The sequence below is a fragment of the Manis javanica genome, chromosome 6 (assembly GCF_040802235.1).
Source record: "Manis javanica isolate MJ-LG chromosome 6, MJ_LKY, whole genome shotgun sequence".
NCBI lineage: Eukaryota > Metazoa > Chordata > Mammalia > Pholidota > Manidae > Manis > Manis javanica.
The window spans coordinates 146,024,144-146,043,027 of NC_133161.1; the positions used below are offsets into that span (position 1 = coordinate 146,024,144).

The 18,884-nt window shown below is 52.1% G+C and overlaps 1 protein-coding gene across 10 annotated transcripts in view; it reads right to left on the bottom strand.

Moving 5' to 3' along the window:
- The window catches only part of CEP164 (centrosomal protein 164), a 62,973-nt gene that overhangs the window by 23,037 nt on the left and 21,052 nt on the right, over positions 1–18,884 (bottom strand). For 9 of the 10 annotated variants that reach the window (XR_012132729.1, XM_073239728.1, XM_073239727.1 and 6 more), the window contains exons 4-10: positions 16,286–16,490; positions 12,762–14,402; positions 10,011–10,166; positions 9,480–9,614; positions 8,537–8,617; positions 2,762–3,139; positions 1,736–1,813 (exon numbers count right to left, since the gene is read on the bottom strand). Coding sequence is in view for 9 of the 10 variants with exons in the window: in XM_073239728.1 (XP_073095829.1) it covers positions 1,736–1,813; positions 2,762–3,139; positions 8,537–8,617; positions 9,480–9,614; positions 10,011–10,166; positions 12,762–14,402; positions 16,286–16,490 (2,674 nt within the window). In the remaining variant the exon portion in view is untranslated. The remainder of the gene's footprint in view (positions 1–1,735; positions 1,814–2,761; positions 3,140–8,536; positions 8,618–9,479; positions 9,615–10,010; positions 10,167–12,761; positions 14,403–16,285; positions 16,491–18,884) is intronic. The other variant, XM_036992776.2, reaches the window with a different exon arrangement.

Sequence of the window (18,884 nt, forward strand, 5' to 3'; positions counted from 1 at the left end):
TGGACACGGTGGAGACAGGAGGTCAACTCTGCCCGTCACAGGCGGTGCCCCCCAGAGCCTCTCCTCCACCCCAGCCCTCCAGGAAGGCGCCTACTTGCGACAGGCACTGGGCTACACATTCCAACATCTACTAATTAATTTAACCTTCAAATAAGACTATGACTAGATGGAAAGATGTGATAGAGCAAGTGTGGAAAAATGTTCACTGTAGACTCTAGGTAGTGAGTATGTGGGTATCTGCTATAAGGTTCAGTTTCCTGCATGTTTGGAATTTTTTGCCATAAAATTATTAAGGAAGCAGGTTTGAGAGCACATGTAATTTGCCCAAGGTCACACGGCTGCTAAGCAATGGGGCTAGGGGTCAGATGTGCCCTGGGCTGACTCCAAAGCCCAAGCTCTTTGCATGGCATGTGCTGCGGAGCATGTCACTCCCCAGCTGCCTCCCCCTTCTGGTGCCCAGGACCCCTGCAGGCAGCTTGGAGATGAGTTCAGGAGGCTCCTTCCAGCCTGTTCTTTCCCCATCCCTATACAGGTACCCCTCTGGACAGTGGGGATTAATTAGTGGCACTGTCTCCACAGGCTTCTCTTGGGGACAGGCCCACACAGGTGCCAGCTCCTCACGGCCCTTTGGCTGCCACAGCAGTGATCCTGCCACCACCAAGCCTAAGCTCCCTGCGGGGCTAAGTGAAGGATTACTACCTGATAGCACGCTAACAGGGGGATTCCGTCAGCAGCCCCGATGCATGGCAGGACGCCTAGCCAGGGCCTGGCCCTGCTGTCCATGGCTGCCTCCACCCATCCCCCAGAGAAGAAAAATGCTGATGGGCACACAGAGACCCCTTCAGAAGGGCCAGAGCCCTTGCTTCAAAGAGTTCTGTGGCACAGCTATTCTTCACAAGGGTTTTTGTCAACAGTGACTTTTTGTGATCCCTGCCGAGCTTGTGGGCTATCCCTTCTGGTGACATTTTCCTTGCAGTCTGAGTTCTTCTCTACTTAATGCAGCTGCCATCTGCCCCCTAAATCCACGGCTCAGAGAGGAGAGAGACAGCACACAGCCTTCTAATTCCTCTGCATCCCCTCGTGTCGTTACTGCTCATCCCTGACCCTCTCCCACTAATCCCTTCCTTTTGATCGGCCTCCTCCAAACAGATGGAGCACGGTTACCAGAGGTGATGTTCTGCCAAAAAGCATCCCAAGCTACTCCCCTTAGCCTTAGATACAGACCTGGCAAATGAAGCTGAGATACAGCAGGCTGGGTACAAGAACCATGCATGTTGGCATTCCAGGACACTTTGGAAATGAAACTACAGCATCCCCCCGAGCCAGGGCCTGAGGACTGGTCCTCAGCCATAACACACGCACGCACGCACGCACGCACGCACACACACCTAGATGTCTCTAACCTCCTAGATTTATTTTTCTGCCAGAGCCCAGAGGCAATTCCCATGATCTCACAGCTATGGGATTCACACAGCAATAATAGTAATAATAGCAAATATTTATTCAATGTGTATATGCTAATGTTTTATATTCCGTGTCTCACATTCTTCTCATAACAAACCTATGAAATATCGATATCCTTAATGGGCTGAGAAACTGGAGTTGGACAGGACCCAGGTCTGAACCTAACTTCCAGCTCACACGCTGTGTTATCGCTGGGCAAATCACTAAACTACTGGGACTCCCAGATCCACGCTCTTCCCCACCATGCTGCTGCCCCTCGTCTCACACTCACCAGGCCAAAGGACTTGGGGTCAGAAGCAGTGGAGTCTGAGAGCTGTAGCTCCTTCAGGTGTTCATTAATCTCCGACTTCTGGGGAAAGAGACCCACGGAGCAGTCACCCAGAGCACAAAGGTCAGGAACACCCCGGGAATTCGGTTCAGGCCATGGTGCCAATGTAGGGCTGAGCCCAAACCGAGATCTACCTCTTCTGGAAAACCTGAAAGAGGACTGTGAACCCTCCCGTTCTTTCTGGACGCTGCACCAGCCCCACTCAGTCTGGGCAGCTGCATATGGATAACCACACTCTGGCTCAGGCCAACAGGGACTGACCCAGGTAAGGAGAGTCACGTGAAACGGAGTGGAAATGGTTAGAAGCTGGCAGTCAGGAAGTGTGATGCTATCCTGAAAAATCAGAGTGAGAATATCTACTCCAAGAAATAGCTAAAAGCTCTTTAGACAAACCCTCTCTCCATCTACCCAGAGGAGGAGAAAGACGAAGGGTTAGAAAATCAAAAATCAAAAATCAAAAATCAAAAATGCCAAAGGTATTGGGACCTACTTCTGTCCATTTGGGTCACCGTCCTGGTGGCTTGCGTTGGTGCAGATAGAGCCACAGAAGTTAATGAGCGGCATCTTCTCATAACCTAACTGGTCAGTGCTGGGGCAGATGCCCCCAGGTGTGCCCCAAAGCCCTCAATGCTCCCTCCACAGGAACTCAGGACTGCTGCAATGTGACTGACCCCAAACCAATGTGCAGACGTAGAAAGGCGGGCAGCGGGAAGGAAGGAGGAAGTAGAAGAGTCCCGATACCACCAGGGGGGAGCCAATGCAAGAGCGAACGTCCCTGCGAACCGCTACGCCAGCAGGTCTGAAGTTGCATTCAGGATCGTGCTGCCTGCTGGGGCTCGGCGCACCCGCCACGATTCCAGGGCTGGGCTGATGAGGCAGCCCGCTGCAGGGCCTGAACTGAAGCTCAGTAATAAAGACGCAGGACAGGAATCTGCAGAGGGCTGCTGCCTGTGGGACAAAGTGACTTACTTCGCTGGCGTCTGATCCGCTCTCCTTCAGGACAGATGCCTCCTTCTTTGGCCCCACCACGGCCTCCTCTGTCCTGGAACCATCCTCTCCCGCATCCACTGGAGCCTCTTTTTTACTGGCGTTGGCCGGTGGATCGGCCCCAGGGTCTTCCCCAGGGTCCGCCGGAATCCCTGATGATCCAGGGTCACTCTCCTCACTCTTTTCCTCTTCGGGGACCCAAGCACCTGCCCGTCTTCCCTGCTGCCCTTTGCTGTGGGCACTGCTCAGGCTGCTGTCTGCACCTTGGCTGAAAAGCTTGCCAGGAGGAGGGGGGCCGGCCGCATCTGGATCTAGAGAGGTGTCCTTCTTCTCCTCTGGCTGGCTTGTTCTCAGAGACTCCTAGGGAGCAGCAGAAATGTCAGAAAGACATCAGGAGTGAACAAGTGGAGTTTACAGGCTTGCTACAAGACGAAGCTGCCATTCCTTGACTCCTACAGGCCAGTGCCCTGGTTCTGACACTGATGTTTATCAAACACCCCAAAAACTTGATAAAACTGAGCTTCCTGGCTACACCCAGATCTACCAAATCTGCCCTTCCATGGTGACTTGGATACACCCAGCCTGACCCCCAAACCACTGATGGGCCTGGGAGCCACCACAGCGGACCACACAAATGTCACCACTTATCATGTCCCTGAGCTAAATCCATCTCGTTCCAGCTCCATTAACCAAATCATAAGATTACAGACTCAGAAGTCAATATTTATTTTCAATGATGGGTATGGAGAATCACAGGAGAGAAAAATAACAAAGTCCACAATTTCTGTTTTTCATTTTTAAGAGGCAGCAGGGAAAAAATATCACGAAGGAGTCCTTCAGTGGCACTGAGGGCAGCTCTATCCCTAAACCCTCCGCAGCACAGGCAACCCCACAGACAGCGTCCTCTGTCGGAGGACGGTCAACTGAGACCTGTGAGAAGCAGGTGGTGACAGATGGGCTGGGTACACAAGTGAGTGATGAGGGGGTGCCCTGTGACAGACAAAGGGGGTGGGAATAAAGGGGGCCTGGGACCTGTGAGCTGACCACGCTCAGCTCATAATCTTGGGTTAAGGGACAGAGGAGGTGTCAGGCCACAAAGAGCACCCCTGGCCTTCAGGACGGGTTTCCCATCTCCTCATATGGCCCCAGCCACACCCTGCACACGCCCGCCCCTCCTGCCTGTAAGTACATATAATGCTGTTCTGCTGCTCTGCTGTGCATTCTTGAAACACACAGCCACACACGAATCTACCCTGACAAACTCCCACGGGTCCTCCCGGCATCTCCTCTCCCGCCTGGGCCAGCCACCCTGCAGTGAGCCTCCCATCCTCTCCCATACAACCGCTGTGTCATGACCGCTCGTTTCCTCCTTGGCTTCCCTCGCCAGGTCAGCTCCGTGCTATCCTGACTGCCCAGTTTCTGGCACATATGAGGGGCTCAGTAAATGCTTACTGGCTCAACTTTTTTCAAAAATTCAAGAGTGTCATGCAGATATAGGAGTTCCTACTCTGTAAAATGGAGATACAGTATTTATTTTTCAAGCTTACATATTTGTTATAGTGCTTATTAAGTGGGAAATGGCTAAACAAACGGTGATGACTAATATTCAAGATGACGGAAAAACAAATTGCCTATCTTTTGAGAGGTCAGAGGTCACCAGACTCAAGTAAAGACCCCCGTTCTTGTACGTGAGAGAATACAGCCAGACTACAAGAATGTTAGGCCAGTCTGTGCCATTCTCAAGCTTAAATTCGTCAAAAGCAGCTTTCCCTATGACGGAGCGGATCCAATACTGTCTACCGAGACGTTAAAACACTTGACAGGCAGAGAGTAAAACACCGAGTTTGCATTCTCGGCACCCATGTCAACTAACTGCCAGCCACATGGCAGCCAGAGGTCCGCCCTGAGGGAAGGACAGCAGAGGGGCCTGGCATCTGTTGTACGTCATCCACAAATGGGTGGGTGAGGGTCGAGTGTCTGGAGAACCCATGTGACCCCGAGCGCCCGTCCTGCTCAGGCCCTGCTCACGCGCATCACGGCCCAAGGCCTGAGGCCTGCCCTGGGTGCCGCCAGGCCCTGCGGAGAGTCTCCTTTGGTGCTACTCTGTGAGACACACAGCAAGGGGGGGGGCACCCCAGGCACCCCTGCTCTCAGCTCTGCTCTCAACTCATCTGAGCTGGGCCTCCTCCTGTCTCTTCCTGCCACAGCCCCAGGCCCTTGAGTGTCTGCAAGCAAATTTCTGCTGCTTCTTCAAAAAAAGCCTCGCCATCTGCAAGGGGCAGGTGGGGTGGGGGGGTACCACAAAGTGCCTAAGAACAGTTTCGTGAATATTCATTCTCCCCAAAAGCCATGAGGGCTCCAAGGCAGCAGTCCCCCTCCTCGCCCTCCTCCAGCCCAGAGCACAGAGGCGGGGGCTCCCCAGAGCCGCGCAGCTCAGGGAGGAGGGAGTGGAGGACCGAGGAGCTGAACACAGCAATCCTCGTCCTTGCACCGATCCTGTTCTGGGGAGACGCCCCCCCAACCACCAGCCTGGTTCATTTTCCATGTCTCACTCACTCCCTGCTTGGTCCCAGTTCTGTGTGCTGCTCCCCAGTGTGGTTAGCACTCCCCAGTCACACTGACATCACCCTGTTCTCTGCAGGCCCAGCTCCCTCCCTCGCCTCTGAGCTGCTCATGGGCTGCTCACCAGAGCCACAGGAGCCACCAGACACCTGCTCTCCTCCCTTCAGACCCCCTCTCTCAGTCACACCCGCCCTCAGTGTCCGCCCACAGACCCACCCACTTTGATTCTGTGGTGGACCAGAAATGGGTTCAAGTTGAAGGCGAGGAAGGGGAAAGAGACAGAGAGGGAGGGAGGGATTGAGGGGCACTCTCGCCACCTTCCTGCCCTCTCACAGAATCAAACAGAGGGAGATTTCCATCCAGGGCTGCCTGGGATGCCTGGGAGCAGGAAAGGCGAGCAGCTCCGAGGACCCAAGGTCTACGCGGGGACAAAGCCTCCTTCCAAGGGCCTGGTCCCAGCGGAGGCAGCCTCGCCTGTCCTGACGCGCCTGGTCTCCCCACCAGCAGCAGCCCTGGCTCCTGCCTGCGGCTGGGGTGCAGGGACCCAACACCCTACCCGGCAAAGGGCAGGGGAAGGTGTCTCTAACACCTCCCACTCCAGACTTTGCCCCCATCGCACTGGGTTGCCTATTTAAAGAGATTACAAAAAATCTGTTTAAAAGCTCCCCCCCCACAAAGCAGCATATGCTCCTCAGAAGGGAAGCTTTAGACACCCAGAGGGGGTCAGAGAAGAGGGCGCATGTTTTGTTGATATTTGTAATCCTTTATGAAGTAGAAATTAAAGAACCCGAAGTTTAAGTCCCTCCGGATCTATTGGGTTCTCGATGCAGCAGCTGATGGCAAGGACCGGGCACTCACTCTATGCAGGAGGGGCAGCCGGGAAAGAGACAGACCTGCCCCGGCCCAGCAGGGCTCATTCGCCCACCCAGCTTGTCTTTTTCTCACCTGGCTCAGCAAACATACTACATTCCAGACAGTGGGTCAGGTGCTAGACATGCGGACATCAAGGGCAGAATCTCTACTCGGCTCATGTAGACCGGCCTCTTTTCCCATGTCCTCTTGACACCCCATTCCTATTCCTGGTCACCCTTCCAGGCTCAAAACCTGAACTACTGGTTCTACCAGTATTACAAAGTCTTAATGGTGCCTGAGAAGAAACAGAGTTGTTATTTCCAGGAACAATATAGACTGAAGGCTTTGGACCTAATGCAAGCAGGCTGGGCCCCAACTCAGAAGGAAAAGTTTCCAAGTAGACACAGATCAGGCTGATGGCAAAGACAGGACACTTAGAAAAGAGTGTCACATTTGGTAAAAAGCATTGAAGTCACAATGAAAACATATCTGACTGTGCAGAGCCAAAAATGTGTACAGTTTCTGAGGTATAAAGGAAGGCTGACTGTATAAAAGGGCCTGCCTGACGGCGAGAGCTGGCTCACCCGGGAAGGCTCACCTACAGCTCAGGGCCTGCCGGCGGCCCCGGCCACCCCAGCCAGCCCGCTCTCCAGGTGAGCTGACGGCCACGAAATGAGAGTCAGAAGTAGTAAGAACACACAGGGTAATAAGGACATAATAATAAGCGATAGTAAGGAAACAAACCTAAATCCACAAAATAGGCACTATTGTTTTACTGGTGTTGTGTGATCACTGATAAAATGTGAGCGATCTTTCATTTGGAAGGGTTTAAAGTACTTAAAAGGAAGTTATACACTAGACTTGTGAAAAGCTTAATTAAACTTGCAACAAATATTCAAATGTTTGGAGAACTCTCACTTGCTGATTTACTGCTTATGTGAACACCTTGGGAATTCTGAGAGAAATCTTAATTGCTAAAATTAATAAGTCGGACACTAGACAAAGCACATATAGTAGGGAATGTTCCTTTTCAAGTAAAAAAAATGCAGTGGGGGGAGGTTTAGGTATTACAGTGACGTGAATTTGGGGTTCTATTTGCTTTAAAGAGCATTCTGGTGGCAGTGGAGGACAGGCCAGGGAAGACCAGAACCAGCAGGACTATGGGGCGAGGGGGGAATGTTCTAGAAGCTACTCCCATCCCTATTCTGCACTGCATGGCCTGGTGCTTCGCCTGAGCTGCTCACTTGTCTAAAATATCCCTTACAACTCTATGCCTAGAACTTACCTATTCTTCAAGGTCCAAGGAAAACGTCATCTTTCTTGAGTTTTCACTGATCTCCAGGCAATTTCCTCCCCCTCAGAACTCCTCCAAACAGTGTGCCTGGGCCCAGGTTCTTTATACACCCTGCCCTGCTTTATAGTTTCCCACACATTCGTTTATTCCGCATTTACTGAGCACTTCCTGAGCGTCAAGTACCTAGTGTCCCTTCTCTCTCCCTGCAAGCTCCTGAGGCCAGCACACACCCATCCCGCTGACCTGTGTCTCCCATAGGGCCCAGCACAGTGGCCTGCTACACAGCCAGCACTCGACACACGTTACGACTCTGGGTGATGTTACAACTCTGTTCGAAACCTCTGACGGCTCCCAAGACCTGTCGTGATCCAATCCAAAACTGCTTGGCTGGCACTCGGGCCCTCCATGGCACAGCCCAGCCTACCTCCACAGTCTCGCCTCCCATCCTTCCCATGTGTCAATGCGTCAGTCAAAGAAGGTGCCCTCATCTTCCCCCAACTCACCCCCCTTCTGCCTCTGCCCACACAGTGACCTGAATTTGGACTTCTCTCTCACACTCCCCTCTGCCCGTCCAGTCCCGTCCGTCCCCTCAGGCTCACCAGAGAGGTCAGTTTCTCAGCAAAGCCTCTGCTGTTCCATCCCCATGGGCAGCAGGCCCAGAGCCTCCCGCCCCCAGCAGGATGTGTGCCCCTCTTCACAGCCTCACTGCACTCTGCCCTGTGTCCCGTTATTTCAGTCTCTCTTTCATGAGGCTGTAACCTCGCAGAGGGCATAGAGGACAGTGACCACATATAACTAACTGATCATAAGGCGTGTATGACCTACGGCACCTGGCAAAGTGCCCCAGGGAGGAACGTTCAGTACATGGCGGCCACCCGGTAAATGAACAGATGGACTCCTTCCCCACCTCATGCTTCCCCAAAGCCCCACCTAGACAGGCCTGCGACAAAACGGTTCTTGTTCCAGACTGCACCCCCCAGGAGAAAGGCTGGAGAAGGAAAGAGGGTCACACGAGGTGAAGATCTGCCTGCAGGGCTTCAGGCTCTTACCTCGTACTCGAAGTCCCTGGACCCCAGTATCCCAAGGTCCAGGTGCAGGTTCTTAAGAAGCTCACTTGAGCTACGGACACTCTGAAAACAAAAATGATGACAAGGGGTAAGTCAAAGGTAGCCTGTCAGCCCCAGGCTGAGGGCCAAGACACACTTGCTGGTGACGCTTTCTGGATCAAACCAAGCAGGTGCAGAGGCCGGGCAGGAAATAAAGCTGGGGGCTGGAAAATCATCTTTACTTATTTGCAAAGTATAGCGCAGAGGTTAGCTGAAAGGTGAAAACAACTCAAGTGCCCATTAGCTGACGACTGGGTGAACAGTACGTGGCAGTCACACAGCAGAGGGTCATGTGCCCATACGTGCTGAGACAAGGGTGTACCCTGAGAACATTATGCCACATTGAAGAAGCCCCACATAAAAGGACAAATAGTGCAACACAGAGAAGACAAGTAGTGATTTTACAGCATCTCACTACACTGATGGACAGTGACTAATGGGGCATGTGGGGGGGACTTTGTGAAGGGGGGAGTCTAGTAAACATAATGGTCCTTGTGTAATTGTAGATTAATGATACCAAAATAAAAAACAAAAAACAAAAAGAAAAGGACAAATATTGTGTGATTCCACTTATATGAAATATCTAGAATAGGCAAATTGTGAGACAGAAGGTAGAAGAGAGGCTACCAGGGACTGGGAGAGGGGGAATGGGACTTAACCGTTTGACGGGTGCCGAGTCTCCGCTTAGGACACTGAGCGAGCCCTGAGGTGGGCGGCGTGGCAGCTACACGGCACAGTGAAGGTAACTAAGCGTACACTGAACTGCATACTTGCAGATGGTTAAACTGATCATTTTCAGGTTATATATATATGACCACAATTTTAAAAAAACGTTTTTTAAAACAGCACGGAGGGATTCTAGGCCAAGACGAGGACTCCCGGTTACCTGGCAGCTGCTCTCCACCTCATGCTCCTCATTGGTGTCCTGCCCTGAAGCCCAGAGGCCGGGAGCACCCCTGTCCTCATGGATGGAGCCCAGGAGACCCCTGGTATGTGTGGAAGTCTTGAGACCCTGTGAAGGCTCCAAAATAGAGGCATTATTGTTAGCCGGCACAGCGGCCTTCAGGATGCCTTCCCCGTTCTCCCTCGGCTCAGATGCCCCCCAGAGCAGGCCCCCCACACCCAGGAGGCTGGCCCTGGCAACTCCGCCCAGCCCACGCTGACCCTCCCCTGTCCAGCTCCCGCGGCAGGGCCTGCTTGGGCTGGGACAGTGCGCGGCGCCCCCTCCAGCACGGCCCGTCCCCCATTCCCCAGATTCCACATCCAGCGTCACACAAGTGTGACCTTCCCGACCCAGATCACAGACTCTGAGGACTCAGGCATGCACTCTTTTCCCACGTGTGGGCCGCAGTTCCCAGCATGGCATGCGGAGGCCCTGCAGTAACTGAATACATGGGACAAAAGAAAAAGCATTTACCAGCAGGAGTTCTCCAGGCTGCCCGGACTGCCCCGAGCTACCCAGGCTCACGTTTTGAGATCCACGAGGCGCAGAGGGCGGGGCATCCACAGGGACGCGTAGGGGAGCCAGGCCCCCAGGAGGAACGTGGACTGGGGCTAATGAGGAGCCCAGGGCCTGGGCGACAGAAAACACCTTGTCACAAACTCAAGACACCACATGGCTCTGAGAGGGTTGGAGACAGATATAAAAATAAAACATCTAACTCCAGCCCGCTCAAATTTAAACCACCTCCGTTCAGAGGCTGCTAATGAGACACAACATCCGGCAATTACCACTGTGTGCCAAGTGTGTGCGAGCTCACAGGCGGGCTTCCGGGCTCTCCTAACTCGGCTGCTGTCCCCAGGAAGCAGCGCTTGCTGCACGGGGCTCTGTGCTCCTTTCGGAAGCCAGAGGGAGTGGGGGGGAGGGGACGGCAGAGACAAAGGCCTCATCTACCAGAATGGGAAGCCTCAGTAGATAGTCTAAAACTGATGAAACGGGAAAAGCAGTCTAAGCACATTATTTTCAAATGTGGGCGTGAACACCAGAAGCAAGCGGCAGCCCCTGGGGAGGGGCACACAAATCAGAGCGTTGTTTCGTTATATGCCTTTTGACTTAGCTCAATATGGGCCTGTTACTTTAAAATAAACGTTAACTATGAAAAATATACATGTGCAATGGAAGAAGACGGTCTTTCCCCCTCCATCGGTGAGGAGAGTGGCTGGTGCAGGGCGCCCAGGCCCTGAGGAAGGCTAATCAGAGGCTTCCTGCTGCAAGGTCCGGAGAAGAAAACCAGGCCGGGTGTCAGGACCTGCCAGGCCTCAGGCTGCTCGCACAGCCTGCGATTCTCAGTTTACTCATCCGCAAGAACAAGACGATGGGTGTGTAGCCACTGAAGGTTTGCTGAGAGGTTCAAAGAATGCCCGGCGCCCAAGTGAGGGCTCCAGGGCCATGCTGCCCTTAGGGAATCTCTGTTACGGGAATTCACCTGACACTGGTCTGAGCTTAGAAGCAGAGGCAAGGATAGCGTTCTGGGGACAATTTACACAGGCTCTTTAAAATTCATTTTTCAAACTTAAAATGTATAGACCACTGCAAAATCCCTTTCCTCTCTAATTGCACAGGGACTGGGGAAACTGGTCCCACCCACAGCCCTAGGGGCCAGGCCAACAGCCCATCAGAGCAAGGCCCATTTCTGCCTTGGAGGGGCATCAGATGCTCCTCTGAAGGGTGAGATAACCACTCCTGAGACTTTGTAGATTCCCAACCATCTGGCCTGCTGTAGAGTATCTTTGTCCGTCAGAAAAGGAGCTAAAAATTTAAAAATTGGCCAATGTTACCCAAGCGCCAGGGAGCCAGCTAAGCACCTTAGGCCACATTTCACTTACATCACAACAGCCTGTGGCTACAGTCCCCACGTGACTACACGGAGGCTGGGGAGGTAAAGACCTCAGCCCTGAGTCACAGGGCCAGCAAGGGGGCCAGACATGGGACTGGAACCCAAGGCCACTCTAAGCCAGTGATTCCTACTGCCTCCCAGTTAGGGTGCAGAGGGAGCCCAGGACAGCTGCTCTGAGGTGCCTGTGGGAAAACCTTGCCTGCTCTCCTGACTTCAGGGCTCCACGCCAGCCCCAGGGTACCCGCAGGCAAGATGCCTCCCACACTGTATTTATGGAAAAGTACAGATTCCTAACATGGCTAATTTGCTAGGTGCTAGGGGTCTGAGGGAGGGAGACAGGCGTGCTGAGGGCTTTGTTCTCCAACACCTTTACCAAATCAGTGGTTAGCAGGGAAATTATACACTCCTGGCTCCTTGCTGATCATCTTCTATAGATGACCATTAACTCTGACTATGGGCTGTGCATGGCATTGTCCCTCAAAGCGGATAAACCTACTGCCATTGGGCTAATTAAAACTTTCGGGATAATTCGCAGTCGATCTGATAGTTACAGCGCCACAGTAGTCATTAAAGCTAACAGGAAACCCATGCCCGCCAGCAACCAAGAGCCGGGGTAACAGCTGGAAGGGCCACAGCTGCAAGCGGTGAAGGCCTAGCTGGGGACGCTCAGACCCAGCGCCAAGGTCCCTGATCCGACCTGACCTCTGGATGGAGAATACGGTGCGACTCTCTAAAGGAAGAAAGGGTCAGAATGACAGGCAAGCCCAACCCTTTGCTAAGTCCCCCACAGCACCTGCACGAGCCTGCTGCAGGTCATTCACGTGGGGACCCTTGGGAAGGAAGGAACAGAAGCAGCTCTTCTGACCACCTTCAGCCCCTCAGGGCACCATTAACCCTCTAGCTCTGTGTGAGTCCAAGCTAAGCTCAGAGCTTGGGAGTAGGACGTCTACTTGGGAGGACCCCTTTCCAAATCAGCTGATGGGAAAGGCTTCCCAAATCCTAGCGAGGTACCTATATCCTGCATGAGTGCCAGGATCATGCCACTTTGCTCGCCCTCCAAACCGCTCATCTTCAAAGCAGGTGAGCCACCCATGAATCCCAGTTAGGTCCAGGGAAGGGAAGTCCACATACCCTCAGCCCCTATCTTGCAGGTGATGGGCTAGAACATCCCACAGGATGGCCACCTTGGGTAGTCAAGGGATCAGTAGTTACCAAGGGAGGGCAAAGAACAGGAGAGCAGACCTGATGGCGGCGTCACCCCATCAACTCAACCTGCTCCCTCCCTGCCAAGTTCACTGGGGCCTACAGGCCATTCTGCCTAAGAAGCCTACCTGGTTGAGAAGCTGCATCTTGCCTGGCTCTGTGGCATGCCTTCTGTGGGAACTCGGCTCGGCTAGCCACTGCCTGAGGGGGCTGCTGCTTGGCTGCAAACAGGCTTGCTGAGATGCCTCCTGCCCAGCAGGGGCACAAGCCGCCTCCTGAGGGCGCTCCAGCATCTCTGGCCCCAACACCAGAAACCTTGAGTCCCTTTCTGTGGCTCTGATGGCCTTGTGCTCACCCTCACTGGACATCCTGGAAGCCTCAGCCGCCATGCAAAAGGCCATGCTGGTGATGTCTTTGCACGGCATTTCCTGCGTGCTCTCAGAGAGCCCCAGGCCCTGCAGCCGCCTGGAGAGCTTGGCCACCTGCAGGATGTGCTGGTAGAGCTTCTGATCCCCGGAGTAGTCTTCACTCTCTGACTGTTCAGCAGCAGAGCTCTGCATGAAGGGCAACTGGGGTGCCAGGAGAGGGCTAGGGTAGTGGCCTCTGGGCCCCGGGCCCGACTGGCCCACAGCACGCTCTGCTTCCTGAGGGCCCTGCAGGTCCCAAGGGAAGTTATTCACCTCGCCCAGAATCTGGGAGGTCAAGCTGCTGCTGTGGCTATTCCCTGAGTCGTGCCCACACCCACCAGGCTTCCTGTCTCCTTCGGGGGGCTCCAGAGCCCCTGGGGGTTCTCTCTTCTCACTGGCAAGAGACCCTCCAGGAGCACTGTCTGAAGGGGGGCTCTGGGCTGGTTCAGATGCCAGAGTAGTAAGTGGCATTAAGAATGGCCCCTGAGGCGGATCCTCGGCTGAGGCCCCTGGAGCCCCAGGGTCACTGGGTTCTGCTTCCCTGCAGCTCCCAGGGGCGTCTTGGTCGACAAGCTTGGAGAGCCACCCCATCCACAGTCCTGGGGGCTCTCTCCACCTCCCCGCCCAGCCCATACTGCCACCTTCCCCAGAAACACCCTGCCAGCTCAGGTCCCCGACTGGGCTCTCATCTGACAAGAACAGTTTGCCCTTCCTGGTGGGTATCATGTGGTCAGAAGAACAAGAGGCTAGGGAGGGCTCTTCTTCAGGGAGTGGCAAGGGAATGGGGCTCTGGCCCTCGTCCCCCCCAGGGCCAATGCAGCTCAGTTTGGCCATGTTGTGGCCGTATGGCTCCCCTTTCAGTTGTGGGCCCTGGATGCCTTCAGAAGGCCCCAAGTGGCTGGAGGCCTGGCTCCTGCTTCCCCAGGCGCCCTGCCTGCTCGGGAGGGGCCCGGTGTTCTCAGCGCTGCTCCTTTCTTCCAGCTCTTCTACTTCAGGGTCTGAAAACCCCAGGTGGATTTTCTCTGTCAGCTTCTGGGATTCCTCCAGACCCTGCTGACCACCTAATGCTGTCCTGCATTGTGCTGGGGCCCTGCCTAAGAGTTTCTCCACGTCATCGAAGATCTGGTGGGTTTGGGAAGGCTGGCCTTTGGAGAGTGGCTGTAGTTTGCTGGGCAGGGTGCCCACGAGAGGCCAGGGAGTGTCACCTGGCATGCGCAGGCTCTTCCCTTTCTTAAAGGAGCCCTCGCTTCTAGCCTGCAGCTCTTGGTCTAGATCCAGCTCAGCGAGCCCGGGTGCCGGGAGAGGAGGTGGGCCATGGAGAAAGGAGGAAGAAGGCAGAAATCCCTGCTCGGGCTGTGTGTCCTAGACGGGCATATAAACATGCAGAAAACTAAGATAGAGCACTTGCGATTTATCCTTCTTCTTGAGCCCTCAGCAAGCCCGAAGCAGAAACCCACCCTCCATTTAAAGTAAAACATATGCCAAAGAGGGAAGAAGAGCAAAAAGCTCCCCTGGGCTTTGCTGTTTTCTGGGCCCTGGCTTCCTCATCTAGAAAGAGGAGGCTGGACTAGATGGGTGGCTTACAAAGCCTGCTTCACGGAACCTGCGGGCCGGTTCCACCTGGTACCTGGGAAGCTACTATAGTGCACGTGTGATGGAGAAGGGGCACTGCCAAGACCCACACCCCCAGGCGCAGCCACAGCGGCTCCACCCCTCTCTCCGCTGGACCTCTCTGGTGGAAGTGATTTGAAGACAGGGCTTCACTACTAACAAGAGACTGAAAATCGCCAACCAGATTATCCCAGAGGAACCGTCGAGCTCTCTGGTCTATGACTGGTTAATTTTATAAAATCCACCGACCTTACCAAGGACCACCAGCAACAGTCTAAGAAGGGAGAGGTAAGCGGAAACATAACTAGAGAGCTGAGCCCTGGACACTCAGTCTGTTTTCTGCCAGAGGCACCAGTCGGTAATGCTCACGGGAGGTCCACACAGTCAGAGGATCCTGGGGCTGGAAGAAACCCTGAAAACCAGCCCCACCCTGCAGACACTCACACGGAACTGCCTGTGCCCTGGTCCCCCAGCTGGCCCAAGCCTGCCCTCTGGGCGGACTCGGCTTAGATCCCAACTGGCAGCCAGGACCATCCCACTGTCCACGGCCCCGAAACCACTGAGGGGACCCTTCTAAACAGGGAGCTCCAGGAACCCTCCCTGACTCAGAGCTCAGCCTGCTACCCGACCTTCTCGGAAACATGAGTGTTAGGGAAGGAGGGGGTAGGTGTTATTTCCAGAGCTTGAAATGAAGAAAAGGATAAATTTGTCAGCAGCCACCCAGCACCAGATGATGCCCTGGGAGGGAAGGAAGATGGAGGAAACCTTTCGGAGAAGAAAGCGCCAGGCACTGGTGGGAAACATGAAACAGCATGGCAGACCCACCGGACACTGAGAGGGATGCAGACACCTTCACAGGAGTCCCCGCCTGGCTGGCCTGAGGCCCTCGGTCTCCCGGTGCCCCGCCGGCCCCACCCCGACGAGGAGGAGAGGTGGCTCCCTGCAGCTGGGCTCTGAGTCTCAGCACCCACCCAAACATGAGGGCGGTAACTGCCCCCCAGGTGCACACCTCCTGGAGGGACAAAGACCACAGAGGGGAGGGCGCACTTCCATCGCTGGGACCGAGGGGATCAGCTGCCGTCACATTTCAGCTTCTCCACCAATGGAGGGCGCGGGCCACAGAGACGCCCCAAGGAGGATGAGGCCCAAAGCTTTTCTCTTTGGACCCTGAAGGCACTGGAGTTCTGACACCTGAATTTTGATCACATCTGACTTCTAGGAATTCCACACGGAGACAAACCAAGCACCCTCCCCAGGAAGGCCTGACTCGAGGAAAGGCCACTTCTCCAGGCTCTCTGTCCTCCACCAGCTGCCGGTCCCCGTCCCTCCCTCTCCGGATGGCAGATGGCACTGCTTCTCCGACTACTGCAGACCCCGTCCTCCCAGTGCCCTCCCTCTCCCCTGTCCTATCATCTAACACGTGGAGAAAAGGAACTGGGTAGAGACAGTAACAACTTCCAGAAGCTGAAAGGAAGATCTGCCAGAAGCCGGGCACAATTCAGAAGATGTACCATCAAGCAGTCACTCTTTTTTTCTTGTGGTTCTTGGTCTTCCCGCTGCAAACACCCAGAGGCTCCCAATACCCCTCAGGTTTCGGCCCCGGCCTCTCTGGAAGCTGGGACCCACTGACTCACCAGGGGGCTTCTGGATGTCTCTTTGTCCTTCTTGTCTTTCTTTTCCTTTTTCTTTTTCTTGTCTTTCTTCTTAGTGGCCCCAGGAGCCGACAGCTTCGCTCGCTCTTGGGTCACCAAACTCCGATAGTGCTCATCGCATGGATGGTCCCACATGGACTGTCCGTTGGCAAAGTTGAAATAGTAAATGTCCCCTGTGATATCCTGGCTGGGGACGAGAAGTCAGAAGTTAGTCCCTGCTCAGGCCCAAGGTACTTAGGAAAAAAAGAAAAAGAAGAAAAAATGGGAGGGAAGTGGAGAAGAGTGAGAGTCGGGGGTGGGGGTAAGAGAGGAAAGGATGAACACAGAATTGAAGAGTAGCGTTCAGCTAAAAATAGGAGTTAAACAGAAAAAGGGCTGGGATACCTAAGAACTTCTCTAGATGGAGACATATAACCATCTCGGTTCCAGGGAATTCATGTAGACTAGAACAGGAATAAACTTGGTTTTAGACGGGTAAGTACAAACACTATGGTTTCTCAGAGATAATTCTAGGGCAGGCCTTGCTTAACATTTTTATAAATGGTCTGAAGAAGAAAGATGCCTGTGAAAGCTCTGATTTTGCAAGACTCTGAATTCATAAAAGGTGACAATCCGAGTTAGTGATGAGCAACAATAGAAGGAAACAATGTAGAAGGTGGGTTTCAAGAGCCCATGCTTCAACATGCACAAGTCCAGAATAAATTATCAATCATCCATTAGGACAGCTAATAGGGAAAAAAAATTCACAACAGCAATATAAAAGATATAATACCCAGGAATAAACCCACAGTGTACAAAATCTCTACAAAGGTTTACTGAAAAGTCAGACAAAAAGAGAAAAAACAATTGGAGATATTACATGCTCCTAACAGAAAGATTAAAGTCTGTAAATAATGTCAATAATACTCAAATTAATGTATAAATCCAATACAATCCTAATAGAATCCCATTTGGGCTCCTTTATGAAACTTGACAAGCTTAATCTCAATTCAAATAAGAGAAATATGCCAAAGTAAACAGGAGAAATATCAGGGGTAAAGGTTTAAAAAAGATGAATTACAAATGGCCAATAAGCACATGAAAACATACTCAACATCACTAAATATTAGGAAATGCAAATAAAAACCACTCTGAAATACCACTTCACACCCATCAGCATGGCTATTATTAAAAAAGCAGAAAATAACAAGTGTTGACAAAGATGTGGAGAAATTGGCACCCTTGTGCACTGTTGGTGGGAATGTAAGATGGTGCAGCCCTATGAAAAACAGTGTGGCATGTTTCTCAAAACACTAAAAATAGAATTACTATATGATTCAGCAACTCCATTTCTAGGTATATGTCCAAAAGAATAGAAAGCAGGGATTCAAAAAATATTCATATGCCAATGTTCACAGCAGCATTATTCATAATAATGAATTATGGTCAAAAGATGGGAACAACCCAAATTTCCACTGGCAAGTAAACGGATAACCAAAATATAGTATATATACACTAGAATATTACATAGTCTAGGAAAGGAATGAAATCGTGACACATGCTGCAACATGAATGGACCTTGCAGACATCATGCTACATAAAATACACCAAACACAAAAGGACAAATATTGTATGAGTCCGCTTTAACATTAAATACCCAGAACAGGCAAATTAATAGAAAGCAGGTTGTTAGAGGTTACCAGGAGCTGGAGGACAGGGGAGAATGAGGGTTGCTTATGGGTACAGAGCTTCCGTTTGGGACCATAAAAAGTTCTGGAATTGGATGGTGGTGACAGCTGCACAAGACTGTGAATGTACTTAATGCCACTGAACTGTACCACTAGAAGTGGCTAAAAGAGCAAATTTTATATTCTGTATATTTTACCAGAGAACAAAACATTATAAAAAAATTTGCAACTTCAATGTGATCAAAAGAAAGCATAAAGAAAATTTAAAGACAGGGGACTAGGAGAAAACAGTAGAAACAGGTAAGATTAATACCCAGGAAAATCAAAGGGTTACACCTCCTTAACAAAGATAAAAAGATAAGCAACCCAGTAGACAAACTAAATAAAGGATACAAAGAAGCAACTCACAGAAGATAAACAGATGGGCAACAGGTGGCAACTCAACTCTGAACAATGTGGGAAATGCAATTGAAACTATCAGGTACAATTTCTTGCCCTTGGATTGATATTTTTTTGAACTGACAATTTTTTTCATGGATAATATTTGTAAATAAACAACCATATGTGATATTGGTGGGACTGCTCAACTTTCATGGAGAGTAATTTGGTATTAACTAACAATATTTACATTCTGCATATCCTTGAGTACATCAATTCAAATTCTGGAAATTTTTTCTAAAGAAATACATACCAAACCTCAAGGAACATGCTTAACTACAGTGAAGGAAATATCTACCTCCCCTCACCCTGTGCCAAATTCCCAGATGCCAGAAACAGAAAGAAAACGTGAAATCAGAGTAGTGTTAAGTATAGAAACTGACAGGTGAGGGCAGCTGTCTGACCTGGATATAGACCCTAGGAACTTGGGTTTTAATGCCCATGTGCAGACACAAAACATAGCTTTAGGCCTTCAT